Below are 26,917 nucleotides of genomic sequence, written 5' to 3' on the forward strand. Positions count from 1 at the left end.
GTAGAGGTGAAGTTACCTTTTTACCCTTAAATTTTGGATTTTATTTCTATTTAGTATTTAGATTTCAATTTTATTTTATACTTTTATAATTAAATTTTGAATTTTTTGGTCTTGTTTCATTTTTTTTGTGGTAATTTTATTTCTATTTATTAATTTTTTATAATTAAATTAAAGAGACTGTGTACATGTCAATTATGGTTGAGTTATGCTTGAGTTTTTTACTTTAATTTATTTTTTAATTAAAAATAATTAATAAATTAGAAAAATAAAATAAAAAGTAAAAAATTCCCACACTTATCTCATTATATAATAAAAATTCATATATTTAAATATAAAATTGAATTTTATATTTTAATTAGATATAAATTTTAATGTAATTTTTGAAAAATAAATTTATAAATAACTCTATTAAATATAAAATTATTACAATTTTTATTACTTATTAAATAATTAAAATTTTACTTGAAATATCTTGAAAAGAAAAGGCAGGAAGATGCTGACTATAAAGCTAGTTCCCAAACCCGCGCCTGTGTCGAAGCCTCCATTTGAAGATCAGAAATGGCTTCCATTTGCCGATCACTTCTAGCGGCGGCGGCGGCGGGGGGTTCGAGGTCTATGGCCGGCCGTACCAGAACACTGGCTCATGTAACCCTAAAACCAGTGCCTGTTTCTTCTTCCTCCAGGGGCTTCATTTCCGTTTCCAGGTACTTCAAAGTTTGTAATTTCAATCAGTCGTTTACGTGCCGGAATTTCTTTGCGATCTTTATTAATTCTTAGTGTTTTTGGACTTTTTTGATCCTGAATATACTTGATTTGCTTCCAATTTCACTGTTCGTTCTTTGTTTTTCTTCAGGATTGCTTCATCTTTGGCTTCTGTGGACTCTCTGATGCCACTCCACAGTGCCGTCGCCTCAGCTCGGCTTAAGTCCAAAATTGCCGTCGACTCGCATTGCTGGAGCTGGCTTTCTGAAGGTTGTTTTCTTTTCTTTTCTTTTTCATTTCTTTAATTGCGTTGCCCTTATAAACGTGAGTATAATCTGCGTAGGGAGAGGTTTTTTGTTCATATGATTTGGTTTTTGCTTTGTTATTGCATCCAATCTTCTTACTATCTGTTTGACTCTCGATACACTGCAAAAGTTTAGTTGAAGCTCCTCTAAAATTGATTCTATTTCCCAAACTTATCTCTCAACTTCCATATTTGATGTAAACGAAGTAAAAGAAGTTGGGAAATGAACTTCCTACATCTGTATAACATGTAATGTGCTTTCAGTTTGATTTCCTTGAACTCTGAACGCCTTTTTTCTTGGACTCCATTCCATTCTAAGTTCATCCCAGTCTGAGAAGGATTTTGTTTTTGAATTTTTGTTATTTTTGAAAAATAAGATAGCTTACCAGCTGCTTTATTTAGTTTTTTTTACATGTTGGCAGAAAATCCTTTCCAAATGTTGGCCAAATTTCAAAAACCAAGAACATAAGAATCACCGAAAAAAGATTTTACACTATAAAAAGTGAACAATGCAAAACAAAATTGTTACCAAATGACCCATTGGTTACTGGCTAAGATAGCATCTTTTGTGTATGTACACTTCGGTCTATGAATTGCAATCAAGAAATGATACTTCATAACTTTCATCTTGAATGGTCAACCATATGTCTCTTGTATATCATATCAAGTTCATTTCCTAACTTCATTGTTTTACCTTCTCTTTTAGGATTTGCTACGCCTTTGTGACATAACAGTCGGTGAAGACAAATTGTAATTGATAAAACAGCTTAGTGACTGGTAGCTGAAACGACCTTCCGTAGGACTTGCAAGGTTTTTCATCTTTTCAACGTATCTTTGCAAGATACCTTTATCACATGAAAGAATCATTTAGACAATTGTTGTTTAGTTTTGATCATTGTATAATGCAATGCGGCCACATTTTCTGGATATGCAGAGAGCTATTGTTTTGAGCCTCTGACCACAACCCCCGAGAGATTGGATTTTCGTTAGGCGTCTCTTTGTTGCTCTTGACTTTGTTCAATACCATGCAATTGATCTTCTCTATTCTCTAAGTATGGGGTCTTGGGCTGATGTCCAATACTTTTACTACATTGTGCTGAATTGAAACTTCATAATTCTGTTGTAACTGGGTAGATTATCATTTTTCAGGCGTTCTTTATCCTTTGAACGTTTGTTAGATTAGGATATATAGGGTGCTATAAGATTAGAATAGAATGATCTTAGCCAAAGATAGATGGATCTATTCTTTCAGTGGTTTTTTTTCCAACATCATCAATGAAAATCTGTTTCAGAGCCCTACTTGGATTTGGAATTAGACAAGTCCAAGTTAGAGAAAGACTTCGCCCCCATCCCTATTGAAATCAGTGTAATGGGTTTTTTTTCAAATTTCTTTAAGGCATGAGGCTGCATACTTAGCTCAAGCCCACCGCTAGCAGATATTGTCCTCTTTGGACTTCCTCTCAAGGTTTTTAAAATGTGTCTATTAGGGAGAGGTTTCCACACCCTTATAAGGAATTTTTGTTTCCCTGGATCTCATAATACTTGTGCTCATGTGTTAGACTAGGAGTTTGTATGATGAAGTGTGAGAGGGAAGTAGTTGCAAGATGGAATTTGGCTAATAGGATAGGAAGTGTTTGCAATTGAATAGTTTTTCCCATCTGAAATGTTATGCAATGGATTAGGAGATGGAAATTAGTTGCGAGATGCAAGGGTAAGTAAAAATAAACGTTAACAAAGGAAATCATTGAAATGAAAACTTTGAATTTTGATTGGTTGGACCAATCAGTATCAGTTGGTCGATATTCGATGTTCAGTATCAGTTGGTTTGTTTTTACACCTGAAAACGTTCTGGCTGTTTTAGTTAGTTTGATCAATTTGGTCGTTTTTTTGTTTTTTTTTTTTCTTTTGTAAGTTAGTTTTGATGTTCGAATTTATCGAATCTGTCTGTCATATTTGTTTGAGATTTTATGATTATGATGTTTGTTATTGATAGTCTTAGACCGAGAGAGATTAGTTGACATACAAAACATTGAAAGTAAAGGGTCTTTATTGATATCTTATGGCCTCAACGCAATGTAGAAACCAATGAGCTCTGTTTTTATCTCTTCTAAAATAGACAAAGATGACTTAAAGCCTGTAAGATTACCTGCAGAGTTAACACAACGCCACCACTTTAAACTACAATATTACCCTTGACGTCTTGTAAATATCTACGAACTCTATGCACACCTGTTATAATGTTAAACGAAAATTGTAATCTAAGAAACGGTGTCTTTGAGTTGAAATTATAATTGTTGTGTCGTTTTAAATTATTGTCGTACAATTCAAGTGTTATGAAGACAAAGCAAGAAAATTCATGTTTTTTCATAATTTAGTCTAATATAAATAAATTGATAGAAAGTTGAAATCGATCTCATGTTTAACCAAAAACCAAATCACAAATATCTCGACGTTTTTGTATTGGAATATCAGCAACGATACAGTGCAAGTTGAGTTGAGTTTATTCAAAAAACCAAAAGGGAAAATCACTATTTACCCTTCTCTTTTTTTAGTGAAGGTATTGACATAGATGAGGTTTTTCAATATACCTTCTCTTAGATCGGGTAGGTAAATGTACATGTACCTCCCCCGCCTCTCTATCCGACACAGTAAGATTTCGTTATGTATCACTGCAGTGAACAGGTAACAATCCGTGGTAGTAACAAATAACAATATTGGAAAACTCTGTTCTGAAATTATTGCCCAAGATGATTTGTACAATGCTCAAACTAGGAGACAAAGATGCCAAACAATCTACATAATTACCAGCTTCTTAACTACTAATTACATCACCAAAAAGAAAGAGAAAAAAGAAGTTTCCACTTCTGTTGCAGAAGGAAATCTTTTCTGAGGTTTATATACAGGCTTTTAATTTCCACTTCGTATATGCACAACAGTGATGAGATGGGAAGAAATCACCTCACAGTTCCTTTTTCCATCAAAGTTTCTCGAGCTGGGGCGGGTGTGTTGCACGTCGAAACCAGGTGTTAAACGCTTTGAACAGGTGAGGGCAATCGTCGACGTTTCTGGTGAAGCTAAGACACTGCTGCAACAACTCCTGTGCATCTGACAAGGGAAGTGTGGAAATGATTCTCAGGAATGTTTCCTCCAGCTCTATACATAGGTTCTTGTTGCTGGAGAGTAAAGGTGAATGGTCTTTGCTGACAAGCAGAACCGGAAGCCAATGCTTTACGAACTTCTTCCTAACCTGAGAAGTTGGAACAGGAGAACCAGGAACCACAAGAATCCTTAGTTAGGATGGGATTTCAACCCGAATCAGTTTTCTAATCAAGCAAAAATGTCCCAACAGTGGTTACTTGGGTCGATAAAACTCTACTTCTGTAATCAACCATTTAATGGATCGACTTCGAAGACAAGGCAAAGCAACCCATCAAGGAACAAAAGTGAAGAAATCTTTATACTAACAAGGAACAGTTAGGGGTCAAAGACAGAGGTTTGAATAAGAGCCTATCTTCTAATTAAACCAAAGAGAGAACATAATGAATCAACTAATATTTACAAAAATCCAAAAGACTACAAGAAAGGATACTGTGACTAATTGTATCGCCTGATTTTGTTCTTTCCATCATCTTCATGATAATCTGGTTTCTTATAATAAATATAGAAAAGGGATCTTTTACTTCTCAAATCTGCCTCTACACTAACACATTACTCTCGATCTTTCAACAGTAAACACATCAGAAATAAATCTCTAGCAACACAGCCCAAGATATTGTTCTCTTTGAGTTTTCCCTTCCAGCTTTCTCTCGAGGTTTTTAAAACCCATTTACTGAGGAGAGATTTCCACGCCCTTATAAAGAATGTTTCACTCCCCTTTTCAACTAATGTTGGATCTCACCATCCACCCCCTTCAGGGTCCAACATCCTCACTAGCACTCGTTCCTCTCTCCAATCGATGTGGGATCTCACAATCTACCTGCCTTCGGGACCCAATGTCCTTACTGGTATACCGCCCGATGTCCACCCTTTTCAGACTCAGTGTTCTCACTGGCACACCACCCGGTGTTTGGCTCTGATACCATTTGTAACAATCCAAGCCCACCGCTAACAAATATTGTCCTCTTTGGGCTTTCCCTGGGAGAGGTTTCCACGCCCTTATAAAAAATGTTTCGTTTCCCTCTCCAACCGATGTGGGATCTCACACAAAAAGTTAGTAAAAGAAAAAATGGTGGGTCCAATTAGTTGCATAATTTAACTGGTGTGATTCAGAACATGAATCTCAATATTGATTCAATCAATTTCCAAAAGACAGCCTAGGTACCAGGCAACCAGCTTCTAAATGCCACAAACCAGCCAAAGACAGAACTAATCCCAACTTAAAATGACCAATTGGGTAAGTGAGTAAATAAAAGTAACCATAACGTAAACTAAAGACTAAAGTACAAGAACTTCACAAGACTCAAAGATAAAACAAGAACTATATAAAGAATCATGAAAAGACTCCAAAGAAACTATAGAAAAAGAGCTAAAAGCACAAGATATGCTCTACATCATCAACAGACAAGCTTCAGACAACGAAAATTTGATCTGTCAGCTTCAATTGCAATTCCAAAATATGAAAACAAAATCCTACCCACAATGTATTCAGACAATCAGATTAACACCAAAATAGAACTTTGACATCTTTCAAAAAATCACACAGACAGCACATGAATACAAAAAAACTCAACTTAAAACAAAAGCATTTTACTCGTGCAAAGTGATTAGTACCTGTTTGGTGGCCAAAATGCTACCAGCAGCAACCGCATTGGCAAGCTTGGAGGTACATCGCAAAAGAACTGAAGGAAACCCTGGCACAATGCCCCTCCACCCATCGTCTCGAAATGCTCGTTGTAAATCTGCAGTGAAAGAAGCCTGTTCACTCCATTCATCCACGGCAACATCAGCCACCCTCAATTCTATCATCCTCTCAACCACCCACGACAAATGCTTAGCATTTGTCATTGCAGTGTGCAAATTGAGCCTTTGAATGGCCTCCGTCTCGTTATGATCTCCTCTAAAATTTGGGCTTGAATATTCCTCCAAAGACTCTTTCACGACCTTCAAGCTCATCTCGAATGCCCTCTTCAGCACTCTCTTCGCGGACTCCCTTGATGAAAAATCCTTCAAAAGCTTCGCCACGAATGCCTTCACGAAAGCCATATTGGGATAATTATGAATAGCAGCCAAAATCAGTCCCTGCAACATTTCGTCGCAAGAATCATTTCGGCCCGGCGAAACCCTAGCAAGAAGCTCACTCGATTCTTCCTCTTGCAGAAATGGAATCAATCCCATCACTCTCTTTTCCTCCTCATCGGTCCACGGCACGGCCTCCAGAAATCGAACACAGGACTTAACACAATCCTCAAAAAGAAATTTAAGCGCAACGGGGAGGAGATCCAACGCAGCTTTCGTACTATCAATGGATTCCGACATATCATCAACGTAAAGAAGCTCAAGAACAGCCAAATGACTATCCATTGAGCCCTGCGCCGCTGGAACACTGAAACTCAACCTCAAAGGATCTGAATCATTGTCCTTCTTAGGCTGCCATCGGTCCGACAATAGAGCAGAAAAGTACTTCGATCGGCGAATAACACAGGAATGAAGATAAATCTGGACATCGGAGGACGCCGGAGACTCAGAACCAGACGAATCAAAAGGAGCAACCTCCAAATATAGACGGAGGACAATATCAGCAGTAGAGGCGTCGTTGAAGGCGGCGATGGAGGAGAATGATGAAGTACGAGGGAGAGTATGGGGCTTTTTCGAGACTTCGGTTGAGGACTTATCTGATAAAGGAAAACAGTCGGCGGCGGCGGCAAGAACAGAGGAGTGACGGCTGGTGGAGGCAGAGTGTTGAACGTACTGCCTCTTCCTCGAAGATCCGACGGTCATTTCCAAGCAAATCGCCGGCGGAATATACAGTTTGCTTGCGAATCAACGCTGCAAAATCAACTGCAAAGAAAGGAAGATGAAGAATGCATCACCTGAGAAAGAATTGGAGATCGTTCTAGATTTGGTCCTTCCATTAAACCTTGAAAGGAAAAAATGGGAAATTGGAAACTCACCGCAGTCTTTGATCCCTTTTGGGGTATTTATATCCAAATCTGTTTTCAATTTTCTTTTTTGTTTTTGTTTTTGTTTTTTTATTTAATTCTTTTTTATCAGGGCTAAAGAGCTCCTATAATTACACCGTTGTGCTTATTTGAACCCTTGACCTAGGTCGATGTAGCGTGTCTAAAGAGCTCATATAATTACATTGTTGTGTGTATTTGAACCTCCGACCCTTGTCGATGCAGCGTGTCTAAAGTGCTCGTATAACTATAATGTTGTGTCTATTTGAACTTCCGACCTCGGTTGATGCAGCTTGTCTAATGAGCTCATATGATTATAATGTTGTGTTTGTTTGAACCTTCGACCTCTATCAATCTAGCCTGTCTAATGAGCTCATATAGTATTGTGTTCATTTGAACCTTCGGCCAGTGTAGTGTGTCTAATGAGCCTATAAAGTGTTCTGTTTATTTGAACCTCTGGCCTCTGTTGATGCAACGTGTCTAATGAGCTCATAAAGTTCTGTTGTGTTTATTTGAACCGACCACCTCTATAGTACGTCTAATGAGCTCGTAATATCCTACTATTGTGTTTATTTGAACCTCCGACCTCCCGTGCAACGTGTTTAATAAACCCATAAAGTTATAATACAGTATTTATTTGAACCTTTGACCTATGTAGCATGTCTAATGAGCTCGTAATCTCTTAATATTGTGTTTATTTGAACCTCCGACCTCTCATGTAGCGTGTTTAATAAACCCATAAAGATATAATACTGTATATATTTGAACCGTCGACCTATATAGTATGTCTAATGAGCTCGTAATCTCCTAATATCGTGTTTATTTGAGCCTCCGACCTCCCGTGCAACATGTTCAATAAACCCATAAAGTTATAATACATTATTTATTTGAACCTTCGACCTATGTAGCATGTCTTATGAGCTCGTAATCTCCTAATATGGTGTTAATTTGAATCTCTGTCCTCCCGTGCAACATGTTTAATAAACCCATAAAGTTATAATACTGTATTTATTTGAACCTTCGACCTATGTAACATGTCTAATGAGCTCGTAATATCCTAATATTATGTTTATTTGAACATCTGACCTCCCGTGCAACATGTTTAATAAACTTCTGGCCACAATAAAAATTTGAAGTTTATAAATCATAATAAATCAGTTCATTAAATATTAAAAAATAAATAAATAAAAAATTCAAAGTTTAATTATTTATTTTAATTTCAGGCTGTAATAAAAAAAGATTAAATATTTTCACTTTCTTTTAATTATTATTATTATAAAATATCTAGATGCAGTGATCCAGATAAGCATCAGACCAACAAATCATTATTTATTTATGTGTCTTATTTATTTATTTATTTATTTTCCTTTTTTTAATGATATGATACAGAACAGAATCACAGATGCTCCATAAATGGTAACCTTATCCAATCCAATCTTATCAACAAAAACATATAATATTAAAATAACAACTGATTTGACCTTAAATTGAATAATTTTTAATTTCCAACTTACCTTTAAATTATTTTTCCAAAAAAATAAAATTTTAGTGTAATTAATTTTTTTACTAAGCTTTTTTTACTATTAAACGACTTCTACATAACCTGCTTATTCGACTCGAGCAAACGTCTTTCTAGTTATGTTTTGTCATCACTTCTCTAAGAAGTCGCTCGATAAAAGATTATTCCAAATCGAGCTTGGTTAATTCGTGAATGACCGTTTTCCAGTGAGAGTAGTAATTAATAATTTTTACCAATTTTATTTTACCATACTTGCATAATTTGATCGATATAGTGTCGATATATTCATGTATTCTTCCATCTAAGTGTTAGATTTACTCGTGGGTCGATTTTAAGTACTCAAGGTTTCAATTTTACGGGTATTGGTAAATTTAAACAAATGGTAAAAATTGACATTTTCATTGTGATTTAATTTATTTATTTATTAAAAATGTGTAAAAATGATGTGAGTTAATGGGCCAAACCCACTGGCTGAGTTGGGCTGAATGGAAACATGGAGTCTAATGGGCCAAGCCCATCTTCAAATGTCCAAGTTGGTGGTGAGCTTACAAGGTTGCCTTGAGTATTTAATTAATAATTTTGTTTTAAAAAATTCATGTAATTTATAATATTATGGAAAATTAAAAAGAAATATTTTTTATATATAAAAAATATATTATTTGGTAGAATGAACAAAATAAGCACTTTTCTCGTTTCATTTGATAAATATTTTTCATTAATTTCTAATTTCTAATTAATAAATATTGTTTAATTAAATTTTTTATATTGAATATGCCTCAAAAGGTTAAAGATTTGTTTTTTTATTGATTTAAATATTTTAATCTAAAAAATAATAATTTTGGTGTATATATATATATTAAAAAGTTTTTTAAATTATTTTTAAAATTTTAAAAACACGCTCAAATAATTAGTTTAAATTTAAATATTTGATATTTAGAATAAATATTTAATTAGTTAAGTAGGTTAAAGTGATACTCCCATTCATATTTATATTTTAAGCCACGTCATCCATATATTAAATAATTGATGATGAAATAATGTAAAAAAAATATTTATTATTATTATTATTATTATTTTTTTTTTTTTGGAGAAATTAAGAAGGGAATTTGGAAAATGATATATATATATATATATATATATAAAGAGAGGAAAAGGAAAAAATAGAAAATAAAAGGAAATAAAGGAAAATAGAAAACAAGTAAAAGAAAAAGAAAAAAAGAAGAATTAAAAGGGGAATTAGAAAAAAGAGAGAAAAATAAGGGAAAAGGGGAAGGGCATTCTCGTAACATTAAGTTAGTTAATTAATTAATATGTCGATTTTGAGGTTTTATGACTCGTTAAATGGATAAAAGACGGAAATACCTTAGTCGGTCGGTCTAATTTCATCAAGTTTGGCTTATAGTTTAAGCACAGTATAAATTTTTATTGAATTTAAAGCATTCGACACTCTATAGGTAGTAACTGAATTATAAATGGACTCTTGTTTGAGGGACTCTATCAGCTGCACGTTTCTATTTGGTTACTCGGTTTTTGTTGACTTGTTGATTGTTAATGTAATTTAGCATGTTTATACTTAGTTATGCACACTATAATACCCTGATCGTAATTATAAGATTACGACCCTCCAAAATAAGTTAATACGAGGGGTCTATTAGTGGTTAGCTAACTGATCGCTAATACTAAACTTGTCTTGAGGGGTAAGGGACCACATAGCATCTATGTAACTGACAAGTGGACACGGTCCTCTCCTTTTGATTATGTTATCATATACATTGTGAGGACTATTAAAGGGTTGTCGGTTAACCGTATTAAACTATCTAGATAGATGAAGTCTGCATTGGTATTAACAAGTTGGTCGTGTTACAGTTATGCCCTAGATGAATATGTCATGGTGTGCCATCAGGTTTTATTCAACCTGATTCGGTTTCAATTTTCGGTTTACTTGGGCACTTCTACAATTCCTATCCCTAATCATACATATTGTTGAACTAAAAAAACATCATTGTACCTCTCAAAACCCAAGAAAATAAATGAGGTTTAAAATGATTATAGACTAAATATATTTATAAATCATATCATTGACGGTCCAAACAAAAATATTTTTTTACCGCAGTAAAAGAAGTTGTTACAAATTTTGAACCATAGAAACTAAATTATATATATTAAAGTTTAACCGCTAAATTGTTACGAATTTTAAAAAGTATACGATAAAATTATTATTTTCACAAAAAGTTCATAAATAAAAAATATATTTTTAACCTTTTTTTTTTTATATTAAAAAAAAAAAGAAAAAAAAGAAGGATTTAATTGACATGATGTGGTTTTGTGGGAAGCCGTAGCCTAGTGCTTTGGGCCCGACCAACCACACCCAAAACATAATTACCCGGTTCCTTTTTTTTATTATTATTTTTCTTTTTATCTATTTTCGGTAATTCTTTCCGTAATTTTTAACCAATTCCAACGGCATTTTCAAAATCGCCTTTCGAATTTGAATTTTAGATTTTTGAACATTTAAAATAATTTAATTTTTAAATATAATATATATATATATATATATATATATATATATATATATATATTTGGGTCCTAAATTTTAATTCACCCAATCTAGTCCTAATATTTTGATATTTTAAAAAAAAAAAATTACACATTTACTCGATAAAATTAAAAGTTTAGAATTATACGTAAAATTCAAATTTATATCAGATTAATTAAAAAAATGTTTATATATATATAGTTCAATTTAAAAGTATAAAACAAAAATATTATTATTATTATGTTTTGAAAAGGGTGTAAATGTAATGCTGGTTAACGGAATCCGTTAACGTTAAGGTCGGGATTAAGGATAGTTGAAAAAGTCGAAAATGGAGTTAGAGTAAACTGACAACGTGAGGTAAAAAATCGACGTTAGGGAGAATCAGATGGAGACAACAAGACGACAAATAACTAATAGACCAAATAAACCACAAATCTTATTATAAACTAGGTCTTACCAAATTTGGCTCATTAATTGAACATTAATCAATATTTTATTTATTTAACTCCAAATTATTATTATTATTATTAAATAATACAGTAGGTGAGTTTGATAATGAAATTAGGTAAAAGAGAAAATCGGGTGTGTTTGAAAAAAAAATATCTCGTTTTAATGCATTCATTTTCAAAACTACTAGGTTGGATGTCACAATCCAACGCAGATTGTGTCCTCGAGAAAGTCATTGAGGACGATGACTTTGAGCTTCGATTCCCCTTAAAAATTGACATAAGCGTATTAAGATCACGACACCCCACGGTTAACGACACATATTTTGTAAAAAAAAAAAAGAAGAAAATACTATGGAATAGTTTCGTTCTTGGACTATTTTTTAGTCATTTTCCACACGGGTACTATCGATGATTTTTTTTTTGGTCGTTTTTTAAATGAGTGTTATCCGAATGTTCAGAACAACTTATTTCTCGTTTTGATCTATTACTATATTCACTAGATATTGTACGACCACATGGTTAAAAATGTACGACCGTGGCATTAGACACACATTTTGTAAAAAAAAAAAATTATAAAATAGTTTCGTTCTTCCGCTATTTTTTAGTCATTTTCCACATGGGTACTATTAATGAATTTTTTTTTCGTTTTTTAAATAAGTGCCGTCAGAATGTTCAGAACAACTTATTTCTCGTTTTGATCTGTTACTATATTCACTAGATATTATACGACCGCCCGGTTAAAAATGTACGACCGTGACATTAGACCCACATATTTTGTAAATAATAATAAAAAAAAAAAAAAAAAACTATGAAATAGTTTCGTTCTTGGACTATTTTTTAGTCATTTTCCACACCGGTAGATAATTTTTTTTTTTTTTTAAATGAGTGCCACTAGAACGTTCAGAAAAACTTATTCTTATTTTGGGCGGTTACTATGTTCACTAGATACTATACTAAGATTATTGCACGTCTTTCTTAAAAAATAAAAAAAAAACATACTCTCACCCGATCCGCTTTTTTTTAAAAAAATTAAAAGTAAAAAAAAAAAATATTGAATGTACCATACTTAAAAGTCAAAACGATATTTGACCTCTACCGTACTTAAATGTAACACGTCACATTAAAATCACGTTTGGCTTCAAATATCTAAAGATTGAAATTATAAATTAATCTAAAAAAAAATATGAGCAAAATAATATATATATATTTAATGTGATTTAAATTTAGTAACATTAATGCTACCAAATAAGTTAGTAGTATTTAATGGCCTCCATTAAAAACATTTAGTTATATATAAATTTTAACAAATTCTCAAATTAACTCAAAATTAAATGTGCCCTATCCCCACAAATTATTCTCCATCTTGGCTAACAAAGTCAACGAATCTATAATAATAGTCAACCTTTATTTATAACATAAAGTTTATTAATAATGACTATAAAATTATTTATATAACTTTAATAAAATTATATATAATTTTAAATTACAGATTAAATTCCCCCTGTTTCAACGTTTTTTTGGTTTGAACGGGTGACGATGATTATCTTATTCAGATTGTTGCTTCTCTGTTCCGATTAATTAATTTTTTTTTATTTTTTTATTAAAATTTTTTTTTTCGTTTTTAAGCCGTTAGAAAAATAAAAATAATGAAGCAAATTTTTAGGATGAAGAACGGTAATTATAATAAAAGAGAATCATAAGATTATGCTTTATTTTTGAAAATCCAACCATAGGTAACATCATTAGCATCTTTACTTTATACCATAGGGAATATATTTTTATGATGGGCATTTTGGGAACAATCATTATTATTATTATATTTTTATAAAAGTTTAAGATAGGTAAAAATTCTACATACATTTGTTTTTTTTTTTTGTTTTTTTTATTCAATTAAAAAATTCATTTATCTTCCTTGAAAAAATAAAATAAAATAAAATAATTATTTTTAAGTATAGTTTTACAAAATTTTAACTTATTAAATAATTATTTTAATCGAATTTGTCAAAATAATAAAAAATATCTGATAAATCTATAAATTTTTAAGTTTGTGTTTAATGAAATCCTATAATTTTAGGTGAGATTTCACATCGGTTGGGGAGGAGAGCGAACCACCCTAAGGGCGTAGAGACCTGTTCGTAACAGACGTGTTTCGAAAATTGAGGGAAATTCTAAAGAGGACAATACCTACTAGTGGTGGGCTTGGACTGTTACAAATAATATTAGAGCCAGACACCAAAGATGCGTTAGCGAGGAGGCTGAGCACTGAAGGGAGTAGACATGAGGCGATGTGGCAGTCAGCGAGGACGCTGGCACCGAAGGAAGATCGATTTGGTGGGGGTACCACATCAATTGGAGAAAGGAACAAGTGCGAGCGAGGACGTTGGACTTCTAAGGAAGGAAGGAGAACGAAATACCATTTATAAGGGTGTGACAACCTCTCCGTAATAGATGTTTTTTAAAACCATTACGAAAAAACTAAAAAGTTAAGTCCAAAAAGACAATATCTACTAGGGTAAATGTGATTTACAAGGTGGTCAATTCATGTCCCACAGCCCTCCTCATGGCCGTTGCCACCGTCGCTATTCAGTGGCAATTCCGTAATAATTCACTTTCTCGTACCCCAAAACTCAACAACGTTCCTTCTCTTTTCGTCTTCTCCTCTGTCACTTTTTTTTTTCTTTTTTTCTTTTTGATCTTCATATCCGTTGAATCCGCATTTCTCAATCTTTCAACTCCCTTCTTCTTCTTCTTCTCCAAATTCATTTTTCCTGCAAATTTTCATATTTTTCTCAACAACCCACGTTCCATCTTCTCTTCTGCTGCTTGTTCTCATTTCACCTCGTTTCGCCGGGAACAATGGCGGTTTCCGGTAGCAATTCGACCCAGATTCATCCCTCCGACGAATCTTCCTCCAGTTCTTCCGAGAGTTCGCTATCCAACTTGAAAGTCTACGCCGCGATCGGCATAATTACTGCATGTGTGATTGCAGCGTCTGCTCTGATCTTCCTCTGTATCCGTAAAAATAGGGACTCGAGGAAGCACAAAATGCGGGTGAAGCATAGTTCCGGATTAATTCCGTTGTTCTCCAAGGAGATCGCCGAGATCAATGAGTCCGATCGGAGTGTGGATTGCGAGAAAGGGGAAGTCATTAGGGTTGAGAATAAGAAGGAAACTGAGTTCGAGACTGGAGTAGGTAAGAAGAGTCAAGAGATCGACGTGTCCGGCGGCGGTCGAAGCGATGTGCCGGTGGAGGATCAGAACTTAGGGTGGGGCCGGTGGTACACCTTGAAGGAACTCGAAATGGCAACCAATGGGTTTCTGGAAGAGAATGTGATCGGAGAAGGAGGCTACGGCATCGTGTACAGAGGCGTTTCGCCGGACGGCTCCGTCGTTGCCGTGAAGAATCTTCTTAACAACAAGTAAGTGAATCCACGACATTCGCTGTAAGCCATTTCAGAGAAACTCTGCATTGTGTTTGGCAATTATTTGCTCTATAATTTACTCGAAAAAGAAGAATTGCACGTCATTTTTGTCATTCTCAATTGTTTATTGCCATCTTGGTGGGTGGATAGTGGATTACAAAGATTCAACCATTTCATATTTGTTTATTGTATCTTGTTTTCTGGGAAAACTGCGTTGAATATCACTCTGTTTTGTTTATTATATTCCCTGTTCTGCTGCCGTGTTCATGCTCTAGTCGTCATTTTTCTTCCATTTTTAAATTTCCCCATGAACTTCTTGCTTTGACTGAAGAAACTTGGATCCGAACTTATTGGTACTGTGTCGGTAGTGGGCTTCCTTTGTCACTTTGTTCTTTACTCCAATGGTGAATTCTCATGAATTCTCATGAATTCTCATGAATTATCAGCAAATTTTTCTATTTCAAATCACACAACTTCACCATATCGCTTGTGATTGTTACTTTTTCTTTTCTTTTTCTTCCTGGTTATGGGTAGATTCTCTCTCAGAAACTAATATGGCCTACTGGATGGTGCTTGCTATATTTTAAGTTAATGTCTTAGGGCCGGTTTGGTGGGCAATCTAGAAACAAAATTTTGCATAAAGCGATTCAATGAAAACAAAGTTGCATTTCATGTTTTACATATGTGTTCGATAATAGGTTCACGAATTGAATCCCAATTTAAACCATAAAACTAGTTGTAGTTACCTGTAACACCTTAATCCACGTCTAGCAGATATTGTCTGCTTTAGCCTGTTACGTATCGCCGTCAGCCTCACGGTTTTAAAACACGCGTCTACTTGGGAGAGATTTCCACACCCTTATAAGGAGTGTTTCGTTCCCTTCTCAAATCAATGTGGGATCTCACATTACCACTAAACATTAGGCCAAATATAAACTATCCCTTGTGATTATGTTTATGTTTAAAATTTTGTGTAATTAATAAAAATGAATTGAGTTTATAGCATGAAATCATGCTATATTTATATATTATTTGTTTTCAATACAATGTTTTTCATAATTTGCACTATTTGTGGATAACAGAATCGAGAACAGTTCTAAAAACATCCCCAAACAATGAATCCAATAGCAGAAAATAGAATGCAAATTGGCTACCAAACGTACCCTTAACTGTTTTCATAATTTTCTTACAGGGGTCAGGCAGAGAAAGAGTTCCAGGTTGAAGTAGAGGCCATTGGAAAAGTAAGGCACAAGAACTTGGTGGGTCTGATGGGTTATTGTGCAGAAGGAACACAGAGGTACATTGTTTTTTGAATTCCTTCAAAAGTTAACACGTGAGTCCAATAAAATAAATTTAACATCTGGGATTTTGTGGCCATTTTAGGATGCTTGTGTATGAATTTGTTGATAATGGCAACTTGGAGCAATGGTTACATGGTGATGTGGGGCCTGTTAGCCCTCTAACATGGGATATTAGGATGAAAATTGCCCTTGGAACAGCAAAAGGGTAAACTGTTTTACATTGACATAGAACATCTGGTCGTATTGGAAGTTGATTGTAATTATGTTTTGGTTGTGTTTTTGTTGCTGATTGACTCATTTCAATAACAGTTTGGCCTATTTGCACGAGGGTTTAGAACCGAAAGTTGTGCACCGTGATATAAAATCTAGCAACATTCTCTTAGATAGAAAATGGAATGCGAAAGTGTCTGATTTTGGACTGGCGAAGCTCTTACAACCCGAAGCGAGCTATGTAACTACTCGTGTAATGGGGACCTTTGGGTATGTTTCTACGTTACTAGATTCTATCCAGTTTTGCAACTTCAGTCATTCTGGTTTGCTGAGGTACTTTGTTGTTCTGTAGATATGTTTCCCCTGAGTATGCAAGTACAGGCATGCTTAACGAGGGGAGTGATGTATATAGTTTCGGAGTTCTACTTATGGAGATAATTACTGGCCGAAGCCCAATCGACTATTCCAGGCCTCCAGGAGAGGTAAGACCGTTACGCTCTAAGCACCATGTTAAGCCAAGTTTCTCACATGTTCCATACCTATTTAAGTTTTCCAATTTAATTTACGATGATTCCCGTGTGCTAGAGGGAAGACTGGAAAGTTTTTGTTAAGCAGAAAGAAAGTAGGCTTTTGTCTTGCTTAAGCATTTGGTGAATGTATCTGCAGATGAACTTGGTGGACTGGTTTAAAGGAATGGTAGCAAATCGACGTGGCGAAGAGGTTGTCGATCCGTTGATTGAGATTCCACCCCCCCCAAGAACTCTAAAGCGAATGTTGCTTGTTTGTCTACGCTGCATCGACTTGGATGCCAATAAAAGGCCAAAAATGGGGCAAATCGTTCATATGATAGAGGCAGACGACTTTCCTTATCGTTCGGTAAGCACTGTCGTCCACCTATACTCTTTAAATTATTTGACTTAAGATGTGCTGATCGTCATCCTAGTTCATCTACATCAGCTGTTCTATCTACCCCCTGATTTCCAAAGTTTCAATGAACCCAAAGAAGATAATGCTTTAAATATCTGAATAAGTTATCGACTCGTGTAAAATCTAATCGATTCAATGGCGAGTTATTTAGCTAGACCTTTCTGAATACAATCCAGAAAGTTATCTTAAGGGAGAATATGATGGTTTCAATTGTAAAGTTATGTAGGTTAGTTGTGTACTAGTGGAATATGAATGATACTCTATCATACTATTGCAAGCCTGATGTTCTCAGACATCAATCACTATTCCAGAACAAAGTGATTGTATGAGTTTCAAACATGTGTTCAAATAAGAGAGTGAACCTATCTGTTTTACTCCAGGAGCTTCGATCCGTGCGAGAGAAAGATAACCAGCCTTCTAGCTTAGACGTGCCGAGTAAACTTCCAATGAAGCATGCTGGTATATAGAGGATATGGAAGCAAGAAAGAGATGAACCTTATTGCTGCAAGAAAGAAGCCAGTTCTTCCAAGAGGTCAGATTATTTTGTACTATAATTTCTTCCCAATCAGTTTTCGAAAATCTATTACGAGGCAGCGCGGTGTATATCGATTATTTGCCTAATGTTTGTGCTGTTGTATTGGTGTTTATGGTTCTCTACAAACTTAAGAAGTGAGCGTTTCTTTTGTATATAGGATGTCCTATTTTTTATATATGAAATTTGTAGGCTTCTTGCAATAATTCTCCATGCGTCTCTGTTTGTGAAATTTTGAAGTTTATTCAAGAACTCTTAGGTTCATTCCAATTCAATGTGAACTTGTTCAACATTTAGTGAAGTCATTGCTTTGTTTCATCAACTTCAACTTTGATAGGTGTGCTCGCTTTCTTCTAGCTCAATACCTTTGATCTACTCGTTAGATCTACGAAGGAACGCTAAAAGCGAAAATAGTTCTCTGAGTTTATACTGATGCTAGACTATGAGTATATGATTTTGAATCGCCGCCTATTAGTTTAGTTAGCGTGACATGTCATCGTGAACCATAATAGTTCTTTGAGTCTATACTGACACTAGAGTGCGAATATATGATTTTGAATCCTTGCCTATTAGTTTAGTTAGCTTGGCATGTCATCGTGAACCGTAATAGTTCTCAGAGTCTATACTGACGTTAGAGTGCAAATATATGATTTTCAATCGTCGTGTATTAGTTTAGTCAGCGTGCATGTCATCAGGAACCATAATAGTTTTCTAAGTCTATACTGACACTAGAGTGTGAATATATGGTTTTGAATCGTCGCCTATTAGTTTAGTTAGCGTGACATATCATCGTGAACCATATAATGACACTAGAGTGCGAGTATATGATTTTCGATCGTCGCGTATTAGTTTAGTCAGCGTGACATGTCATCGTGAACCATAATAGTTCTCTGAGTCTATACTGACACTAGAGTGCAAATGTATGATTTCCTATTTGGGCTTTTCCTTTCGGGCTTCCCCTCAAGGCTTTAAAACGCGTCTGCTAAGGGAAGGTTTCCACACCCTTATAAATGGTGGTTTGTTCTCCTCCCTAACCAGTGTGGGACATCACAGTAAACGTGGCATGTCGTCGTCAACCATAATAGTTCTCTGAGTCTATACCGACACTGAACTGCGAATATATGATTTTGAATGGTTGCTTGTTAGTTAGTTTCCGTGGCATGTGGTCGCCTAGGTGATAGGTTCCACCAACAAAATCCACTTCTCAACAAACACAATGGGGCCATCATCTGCTACATTTCTACCCAATTCGTAAGGATTTTTAGGAGTTAGTTTGATGTTGTTTTCCCTCTCAAGTTGGAGATTTCATCATTGTTTAGCCGTCCTTGTTTGTTGTTTTCCTTCTTTCTTTCTCTATTTGTGGTTCATAAATACCCATCACCCAAATCCACCCTAATTTGCTTAGACATATGCACATGCAATTTGTTTTATCCTAAACTCGACCTTAGGTAGATTTCGATGATGTGAGGTCCCATTTTGGTTGGAGAAGAGAACGAAACATTTCTTATAAGAGTGTGGAAACCTCCCCCTAGTGGACACGTTTTAAAATTGTGAGACTGACGACAATATGTTATGGATCAAAGTGAATCATATATGCTAGCGGTGAGTTTGACTGTTACAAATGGTATCAAAGCCAAACACTGGGCAATGTGCTAGCGAAGATGTTGGCCCCAAGGAGGGTGGATTGTGAGGTCTCACATCGGTTGAAGAGGAGAACGAAGCATTTCTTATAAGGGTGTGGAAACCTCTTCCTAGTAGACGCGGTTTAAAACAGTGAGGCTGACGGCGATATGCAATAGGTTAAAGTTAATAATATCTGATAGTAGTGGGTTTGGGCAATGGCCATTGACGAGACTTCAAAGAAAATTGACCTTTTGAGTTAGATTTTTGCTTAAATTTCTTACTTTTTGAAAGATTTGTTCACGCTTTGTTCAAACTTTGTTCACACAAGCCTTTTATTTCCTTAGTTCGTGGCGAAATGAGAGCTTAGTTATCATTTAAATTGAACGGAAACAATGAATATGTGATAATTTGATTCAACCGTGAATTCAATGCTTCAAATATTTTCTTTTGGAAAAGTGTTATTGAGCAAAACATTTATTTTTGTTGGCACGTCTTAAAGGAAACTAATGAAGTATTTCATTAAAAAGTACTAATCAATTTTTTTAGTGAAACATTTAGATCGAGTTGGTTACCCGAGCAACCAAAATAGAGTTTACAACCCAATCTTGAGTTGGGTTGGGTTGTCGGGTTATTTCTTTTTCAAAATTTTAAAAAAATTATACTTATCTACTATATATATTATATTAATAACTAAAATTTCATAAAGGTACGTACATAAATGACAGATACTTTAAATGTACGAGATACTTTAAAAAAAATAAATAAAAAGGAAAAGAAGTTTTTGAATCACGAAGACGACACGTGGCAAGCAATTATTAGAAATTGAGAATAATCGTGCTGAAAAAATTGAGAAATTGCCACGTGTAATTCTTCAAACTCCCGGAATTGCCCTTCTGAAACCAAAACGAACGACCCCGCGCAAAGTTGTAGTAACTCTTCATCATTGAAACCGCCAAAAAAGAAAATCAACGAAACAACAACAAAAAGCCGAAGCTAAAGCCTGGATTTCGATTCCGAATCATTGAAACGAAATAGTCATCTTCTTCATCTTCATTGCATTTCTCCGTGGATCTGATCTTAGATTGAGTTTTGCGGTTGCGGTTGCGGATATGGAGGAGAAATTGATTCAACGCCTTGAATCCGCCGTGTGCCGGCTTGAGGCACTGTCGACCGGATCCTCCACTGTCAGTCGTTCGTTGGGAAGTGGCGACGATGCGGCGTCGGAGCCTTCGATTTTGGCTTTTGAGGATCTGATGAGGAATTGCGTTCGGAAGGTGTCCGATGCTGCTGAGAAGATAGGAGGTCAGGTCCTTGAGGTCACGAGGATTGTGGAAGAAGCATTTTCCGTTGAGAAGGAGCTTCTTGTCACGATCAAACAAACGCAGGTAATCGGCTTTTTTTTTATGTTTTTTTTTTTCCTGTTTGAACGACGATTTGATGAATTCGTTGATCGATGAGGTCGTTTATCCTGTATATTCGTTTCCGTGGATGTTTTATCATGATTGGATGCTAAACGAATGAAACAAAAATTTGAGAATCTTCAAAATGTAATGTTAATTTACAAATGTTGGAGTATTGCTCTCGTGTTAGTTGTTTGGGGGAAGATAGCGTCTCTATCTCAAGTTTGCAACGTCTCTCGCTCAGAACGAATAGCTTTATTTGGTCGAATGTTTTCCTGTGTTGCAGAAACCTGATCTTGCCGGATTGGCTGGATTTTTCAAGCCACTGAACGAAGTTATTCTGAAGGCAAACGCATTGACAGCAGGGAGAAGAACTGAGTTTTTCAACCATTTGAAGACTGTTGCTGATGCTCTCTCGGCTTTAGCCTGGATTGCGTATACAGGAAAAGAGTCTGGTGTGACGATGTTTTTAGTTATTCCTTCTACATTAGAAATGAAAATGTGTAGTTTCACTCGAACCTTCTAATTCCCCGATGATACTTTTCGTAGGTATGAGCATGCCTGTAGCACATGTTGAGGAAACTTGGCAAACGGCTGAGTTCTACAGCAACAAGGTACACTCAACATGGCACATTAGTTGATATATTCATGATATAAGAAGGAACACCAACCAACCTATGTAAATATGTAAGAAAAATTTTCATATGTAGCAATACAAACATGATCAAAATGGCTTTCGTAGGTGCTAGATTGAACCTTGTTTATGAATTTGTTATAATCTGCAGACTTATTTTTATCATGTTTTTTCCATGGTTTGTCTGCCTTGTACTCTTAGCCAATTCATGATTCAACGTAAAGAAATAGATGGGTGAACAGGGCAAATTTAAGAAGTGGATGTATCATTTGAAATTGATAGTCTTGATGCTTGTAGCTCCCTGCGAATTTATCATCTGTGCTAAGTAGTTGGATAAAGTATTTCCAAGGCTGTATTCATTCTTTGTTTTCCTAAATCCCAATTTAGATTCTCGTGGAGTTTAAAAACAAAGATCAAAACCATGTCGAGTGGGCCAGAGCTGTGAAGGAACTGTTCTTGCCAGGTTTGAGGGATTATGTTAAAAGATTTTATCCTTTGGGACCAGTTTGGAATCCTGCTGGCAAAATAGCGAAAGCTCCTACCCCAAGTGCTCCTGCTCCTCCACCTCCCTCAGCTCCCCTCTTTAGCACTGAAACTTCTCAAGCGTCAACACGTCCAAAAGAAGGAATGGCTGCTGTGTTTCAAGAAATTAGCTCAGGAAAGTCTGTCACTGAAGGTACAATTGATTATGTTTACAGAATTATATTCTTTAGCAAAAGGGTCAATTGATTTGTATACCAATTATAGGTATACTGCCCTACTTTTTACATACTTTTGTTGCATTACAGGTTTGAGAAAAGTTACTGATGATATGAAGACGAAAAACCGTGGAGACAGAACTGGTATTGTCAATACCAGTGAAATTGGTCGAAGAAATTTGCCTTCTTCGTCGAAGAAGTCAGTTGTCGCTCCCAACCCCAAGTTCGAGCTTCAAATGGGTCGGAAGTATGTCTGCTAATATTATCATCCCTACCGAAGAAAATGACATCCCTGTGATTCGTACACCTCATATTTTGCATCCTTGCAGGTGGGCCATTGAGAACCAAATTGGAAACAAAAATTTGGTTATATCAGAATGTGATGCAAAACAGTCGGTATACATGTATGGATGTAAAGATTCTGTGGTTCAGGTTCAAGGTGATTTCGTTACTTTACTCTCTTCTCTCCAACCACTCATTTGACATCACTAGCATGATATTGCGCAGCCACTTCAAAATTACTTGCATCATCCCTAAAAACTATGTGCAGGAAAGGTCAATAACATAACAGTTGACAAATGCACTAAGTCAGGAGTTGTGTTCACTGTAAGTGTGAAATAAGCAATCCGCACACCATTTCTGTTCATTGAAGTCAAGCTCATAGGAACTAATTTAGGCTCGTTTGTTTATGGCAAAAAATAACAGGATGTCGTGGCTGCATGTGAGATTGTAAACTGCAACGGCATTGAGATTCAATGCCAGGTATCTTTTTCCAACGATATGCTCCCATTTTGCATGGCCATATGATGATTTATTATTCAAGGCATAAAGCATATAATAAAGGGAAACAAAATTATGATATCCGTAGTCAAATAATTTTAATATGTTTGTAATAAAGTAGTTTCTGGTTATTTTAGGGATCGGCTCCAACTATTTCGGTGGATAATACGGGTGGCTGTCAATTATATTTAAGTAACGATTCTCTGAAGTCTTCCATAACGACGGCCAAATCAAGTGAAATCAATGTTTTGGTGCGAGGAAATGATCCAGATGGTGATTGGGTACATCTCTATCTTGTACATACGTTGCTGTGTGTATCTGTTTTTAATCAGATCTTCCCTATTTCTTTTCCTTCATTTAGGCAAGTCGGCCTTAGTCATTCATGTTCATAAAGAAAGATGATGGCTGAAGTTTCATTTGATAATACTTTTATTTTCAACTGTTTCTAGAAAACAAATTGGATCCTGAACACTGATTATGACTGTCTAGAGTCACATTTTATGAAGGGATTTTAAATGTCTTTGACCATACTTCCAAAGTAAAGTCTTCTTTGTATTAACTTTGAGAACTTTTGTTCACGTCCCCTGTTAGGGATCACGGACTCCCACAATGTATCATCCACTTTGAGCATAAACCCTTATGGTTTTGCTTTGGACTTCTCCAAAAGTCCTCGTACCAATGGAAATGTACTCCCATGATTATTCCCTAATTAGTCAATCTGGGACTCCCTCCCAACAATCGTCAACGATCCTCCTGTCCTCATACCAATGGAGATGTATTCCCAAGATTATTCCCTAAATTGGCCAATCTGGGACTCCCTCCCAACAATCGTCAACAATCCTCCTCTCGAGCAAAGTACGCTATAAGCCTCCCCTTAATCGAGGCTTAACTCCTTCACTGGAGTCCTCGAACAAAGTACACCCTTTGTTCGACACTTAATCACTTTTGACTACACCTTCAAGGCTCACAACTTACCTTCAAGGCTCACAACTTACCTTCAAGGCTCACAACTTCTTTGTTCGACATTTGAGGATTTTGTTGACATGACTAAGTTGAGTGCATGACTCTGATACTATATTAAGAATCATGGACCCCCACAAAAATATAATATTGTCCACTTTGAGCATAAGCTCTCGTGGCTTTTCTTGTGACTTCCCAAAAAGGCCTTATACCAATCTTACTTATAAACCCATGATCATTCACTAAATTAGTCAACGTGGGACTTTCTCCGAATCATGTTTTTTTTAATAGATTAAAATGTGTGGAAGTCTTTTTTCTTTTTTTCTTTTCGATTTTTTTGTTTGAATTAAAGAATGAGGGGATTTGAACCTCAGACATTTGAGGATATATGATTTAATCAATTGAACATGTGCTTAAGTTGGCACGGTAAAACATTCATTCATATTCCTTTAGATGACTTCCATTGTTTGTATTCTCGCAGGTGGAGCATGTTTTACCCCAGCAGTTCCTTCATGTACTTAAGGATGGTCGTATCGAAACAACACCAGTTTCTCACTCTGGTGCCTAATTCAGTTTAATTTTCTGGTGATCAACACATCTCTGAGCCTTTTAACTCTGCTTCATAAATCATTATAATTATTTACAGTTGATGCCTTTCTCGAAATAATTGTTTGTATATGAATTTCGACGGCTACCAATAACTTGTTTTTTTGTTTTTTTTTTTATTATTATTTTAAATTTATTTACTATTTATTTGTTATGAATGGCTGAGTTAATTTATACCTGCCTAAACTAATCTCTATTAGTATCTAATCATTCATCATTTTGGTTTTAGAGCGTGTAGAATACGTATACAAGATTTTAGTGCCTCAGGTAGGTTGGTGAAATTGGTGTTCTTTTGTTGTGCTTTTTATGTCGTGAATGAAATATTTTGATGTTTAGATTTTAGCACTTGAGTTACATGGTTAATTTAGAGTTGGATTTTATAGATTTCAAATTGATTGCTTGTATTCACACATTCTTGGTTTATGGCTGAAAATTTGTGTTTGTTAATCATGATGTATCGTTAAAACTGACCTAACACGTAGCATTATAATGTTACATTATAATGCGGATTTTGTTTTGTTCATGCGGTTAGTTAATCTGAACTTTTATCATGATTTTAGGGATGGCGTATTTGAACCATTATCTTAGTTTCAAGAATCATATTATGACGAAAAGTTTGAATGTAGGCAATAAGAATGCAGAACTTGAGAGCATCCCAACCCGAAATGATTATTCATATGGTATGTGAGGCTAAAGGTTTGGTATGACTCAATTATTTCATTTGTATTTTTAGACTTTGTTTTGTTTTATTTTGGTATAACTGGTCATTTGATTTGTATTCTTAAACTTTGTTTGTTTTGTGAAAAGCTTCATTTTTGAAACGACCATTTTCAAAACTATCAAGAAAATGATCTATATTAAATTTGTTGTCATTTTTATGAATTAATTGAAATTTGTTTAGAATTAGTTTATAATTTTTATTCCAATAATATTTCATCGAATTATGAGATTTGATATAGCTATTATATGAATATTAGATTTAAATCAATTACTCCCCTAACTAGTTATGGGTATTAAACCAATATTTATGATTTGGGGTATTTTATTCCTCTAATTTCAAGCTAAAATATTGCATTTTGACATTGATATATTCTTTTTTTTTTTTTTGGTTGAATTTACTATTCACTAATAGTAAAATAGTCAAGTTTAAATATTATTAACTAAGCCTCGTTGGGGTATTGTTTATTTATTTTGTTACTTTTTGTAGCATCGATTTTAGTATGATCGTCAAACATTTTATTGGGGAATTTAAAAAACAAAAAAAACAAAAACAAAATAAATTTATTTTTATTTTGAAGTTTTGGTACTAAGTCACCGAAAATAAATGTACATCTTAATTGGTCTAAATAATATCTATAAAATTTTCACAATTTTACTTTTCGTCTACTCGGTCATCACCCATTTTAACTCATCACCCATTTTAACTTAGAGATGAAAAACTATGACCATGAATTATGATCATATTTTTAATTTACGATCATGTTTTTAATCCACTTAAAATATAAATGATCATTACAATCCAAATTTATCGTTTAATAATAATAAAAAAAAAACTATATAAATGTCTTATCTATTGAATTACTAGTCGACTATAGTGGTTGATTTTTAAGAAAGGTTGAATGATGCAAAATACTTTTCAACTTTCGAACAAATTTTAATTATGTTCCTAAATTGTTAAAATAGCCCCTTTTTTTTATTATTATTTTTTAATAAGATGGAAATGAATCAGGCAACATAAAAAAAATATCATTTATAATACTATTCTAAAAATTAATCAGGTAAATTATTTAACAATATATTTTAAGATAAATAATAATAATAATAACAACAATATTAATTTTTATATAACTATAAAATAATATTACACATACCTTCTTAATGTTGGTCATTAAGTATTAATATATATATATATATATATATATATATATTTGAATTAATTTAAAAGTTTAAACTTTAGGTTAAAAAAGGGAAAAATAAAAGTATTTTGTTGTATAACTTTATCTAAATCACATTTTGCGGCTAATTAATTGAACACAATTATAGTAATTAAAGTGGATTTAATTATTAGATTAGAGCCTGAATGGACCCCACATGACACGGTGTTTTACACGTATGGTTAGTGCAACACGTGGGACAGCGTGGGCCCCGCCGGCTTCAGTAGAAAAATAATTCTCCATTTCTTCGTCCCTTTTTCCTCT

The 26,917-nt window shown here is 34.6% G+C and overlaps 4 protein-coding genes across 5 annotated transcripts; 3 read left to right on the forward strand and 1 right to left on the reverse strand.

The window, feature by feature from the left end:
* The first annotated feature begins 490 nt into the window (after positions 1-490).
* On the forward strand, positions 491-2,058 carry LOC111454867 (protein NUCLEAR FUSION DEFECTIVE 6, chloroplastic/mitochondrial-like). The gene is made up of 3 exons (XM_023096337.1): positions 491-704; positions 854-972; positions 1,713-2,058. Exons 1-3 carry the CDS (start codon positions 559-561, stop codon positions 1,730-1,732), a joined length of 285 nt encoding a protein of 94 aa, XP_022952105.1. The 5' UTR covers positions 491-558; the 3' UTR covers positions 1,733-2,058.
* Positions 2,059-3,718: 1,660 nt separating this feature from the next.
* Positions 3,719-7,135, reverse strand: LOC111455240 (BTB/POZ domain-containing protein At3g05675-like). The gene is made up of 2 exons (XM_023096832.1): positions 5,777-7,135; positions 3,719-4,253 (listed from the first exon to the last, which is right to left on the reverse strand). The coding sequence occupies exons 1-2, from the start codon at positions 6,941-6,943 to the stop codon at positions 3,984-3,986; spliced, it is 1,437 nt and encodes a 478-aa protein (XP_022952600.1). The 5' UTR covers positions 6,944-7,135; the 3' UTR covers positions 3,719-3,983.
* Positions 7,136-14,270: 7,135 nt separating this feature from the next.
* On the forward strand, positions 14,271-18,224 carry LOC111455580 (probable receptor-like serine/threonine-protein kinase At4g34500). Its single transcript, XM_023097295.1, has 7 exons — positions 14,271-15,045; positions 16,241-16,345; positions 16,432-16,554; positions 16,659-16,829; positions 16,912-17,041; positions 17,226-17,435; positions 17,867-18,224. The coding sequence occupies exons 1-7, from the start codon at positions 14,483-14,485 to the stop codon at positions 17,951-17,953; spliced, it is 1,389 nt and encodes a 462-aa protein (XP_022953063.1). The 5' UTR covers positions 14,271-14,482; the 3' UTR covers positions 17,954-18,224.
* A 2,337-nt stretch (positions 18,225-20,561) lies between these two features.
* LOC111455583 (cyclase-associated protein 1-like) lies at positions 20,562-25,538 on the forward strand. Of its 2 annotated transcripts, none has more exons than XM_023097299.1 (11): positions 20,562-21,026; positions 21,328-21,496; positions 21,591-21,655; positions 22,063-22,351; positions 22,464-22,620; positions 22,703-22,812; positions 22,924-22,979; positions 23,079-23,135; positions 23,291-23,434; positions 24,595-24,698; positions 25,280-25,538. In XM_023097299.1, the coding sequence occupies exons 1-10, from the start codon at positions 20,751-20,753 to the stop codon at positions 24,679-24,681; spliced, it is 1,410 nt and encodes a 469-aa protein (XP_022953067.1). In that variant the 5' UTR covers positions 20,562-20,750; the 3' UTR covers positions 24,682-24,698; positions 25,280-25,538. The 2 variants fall into 2 exon arrangements, with proteins under 2 accessions (XP_022953067.1, XP_022953068.1); XM_023097300.1 differs by having other exon boundaries at positions 25,346-25,538.
* Positions 25,539-26,917: the final 1,379 nt, after the last annotated feature.

Source organism: Cucurbita moschata, unplaced genomic scaffold (genome assembly GCF_002738365.1).
Source record: "Cucurbita moschata cultivar Rifu unplaced genomic scaffold, Cmos_1.0 Cmo_Scf00017, whole genome shotgun sequence".
Lineage (NCBI taxonomy): Eukaryota > Viridiplantae > Streptophyta > Magnoliopsida > Cucurbitales > Cucurbitaceae > Cucurbita > Cucurbita moschata.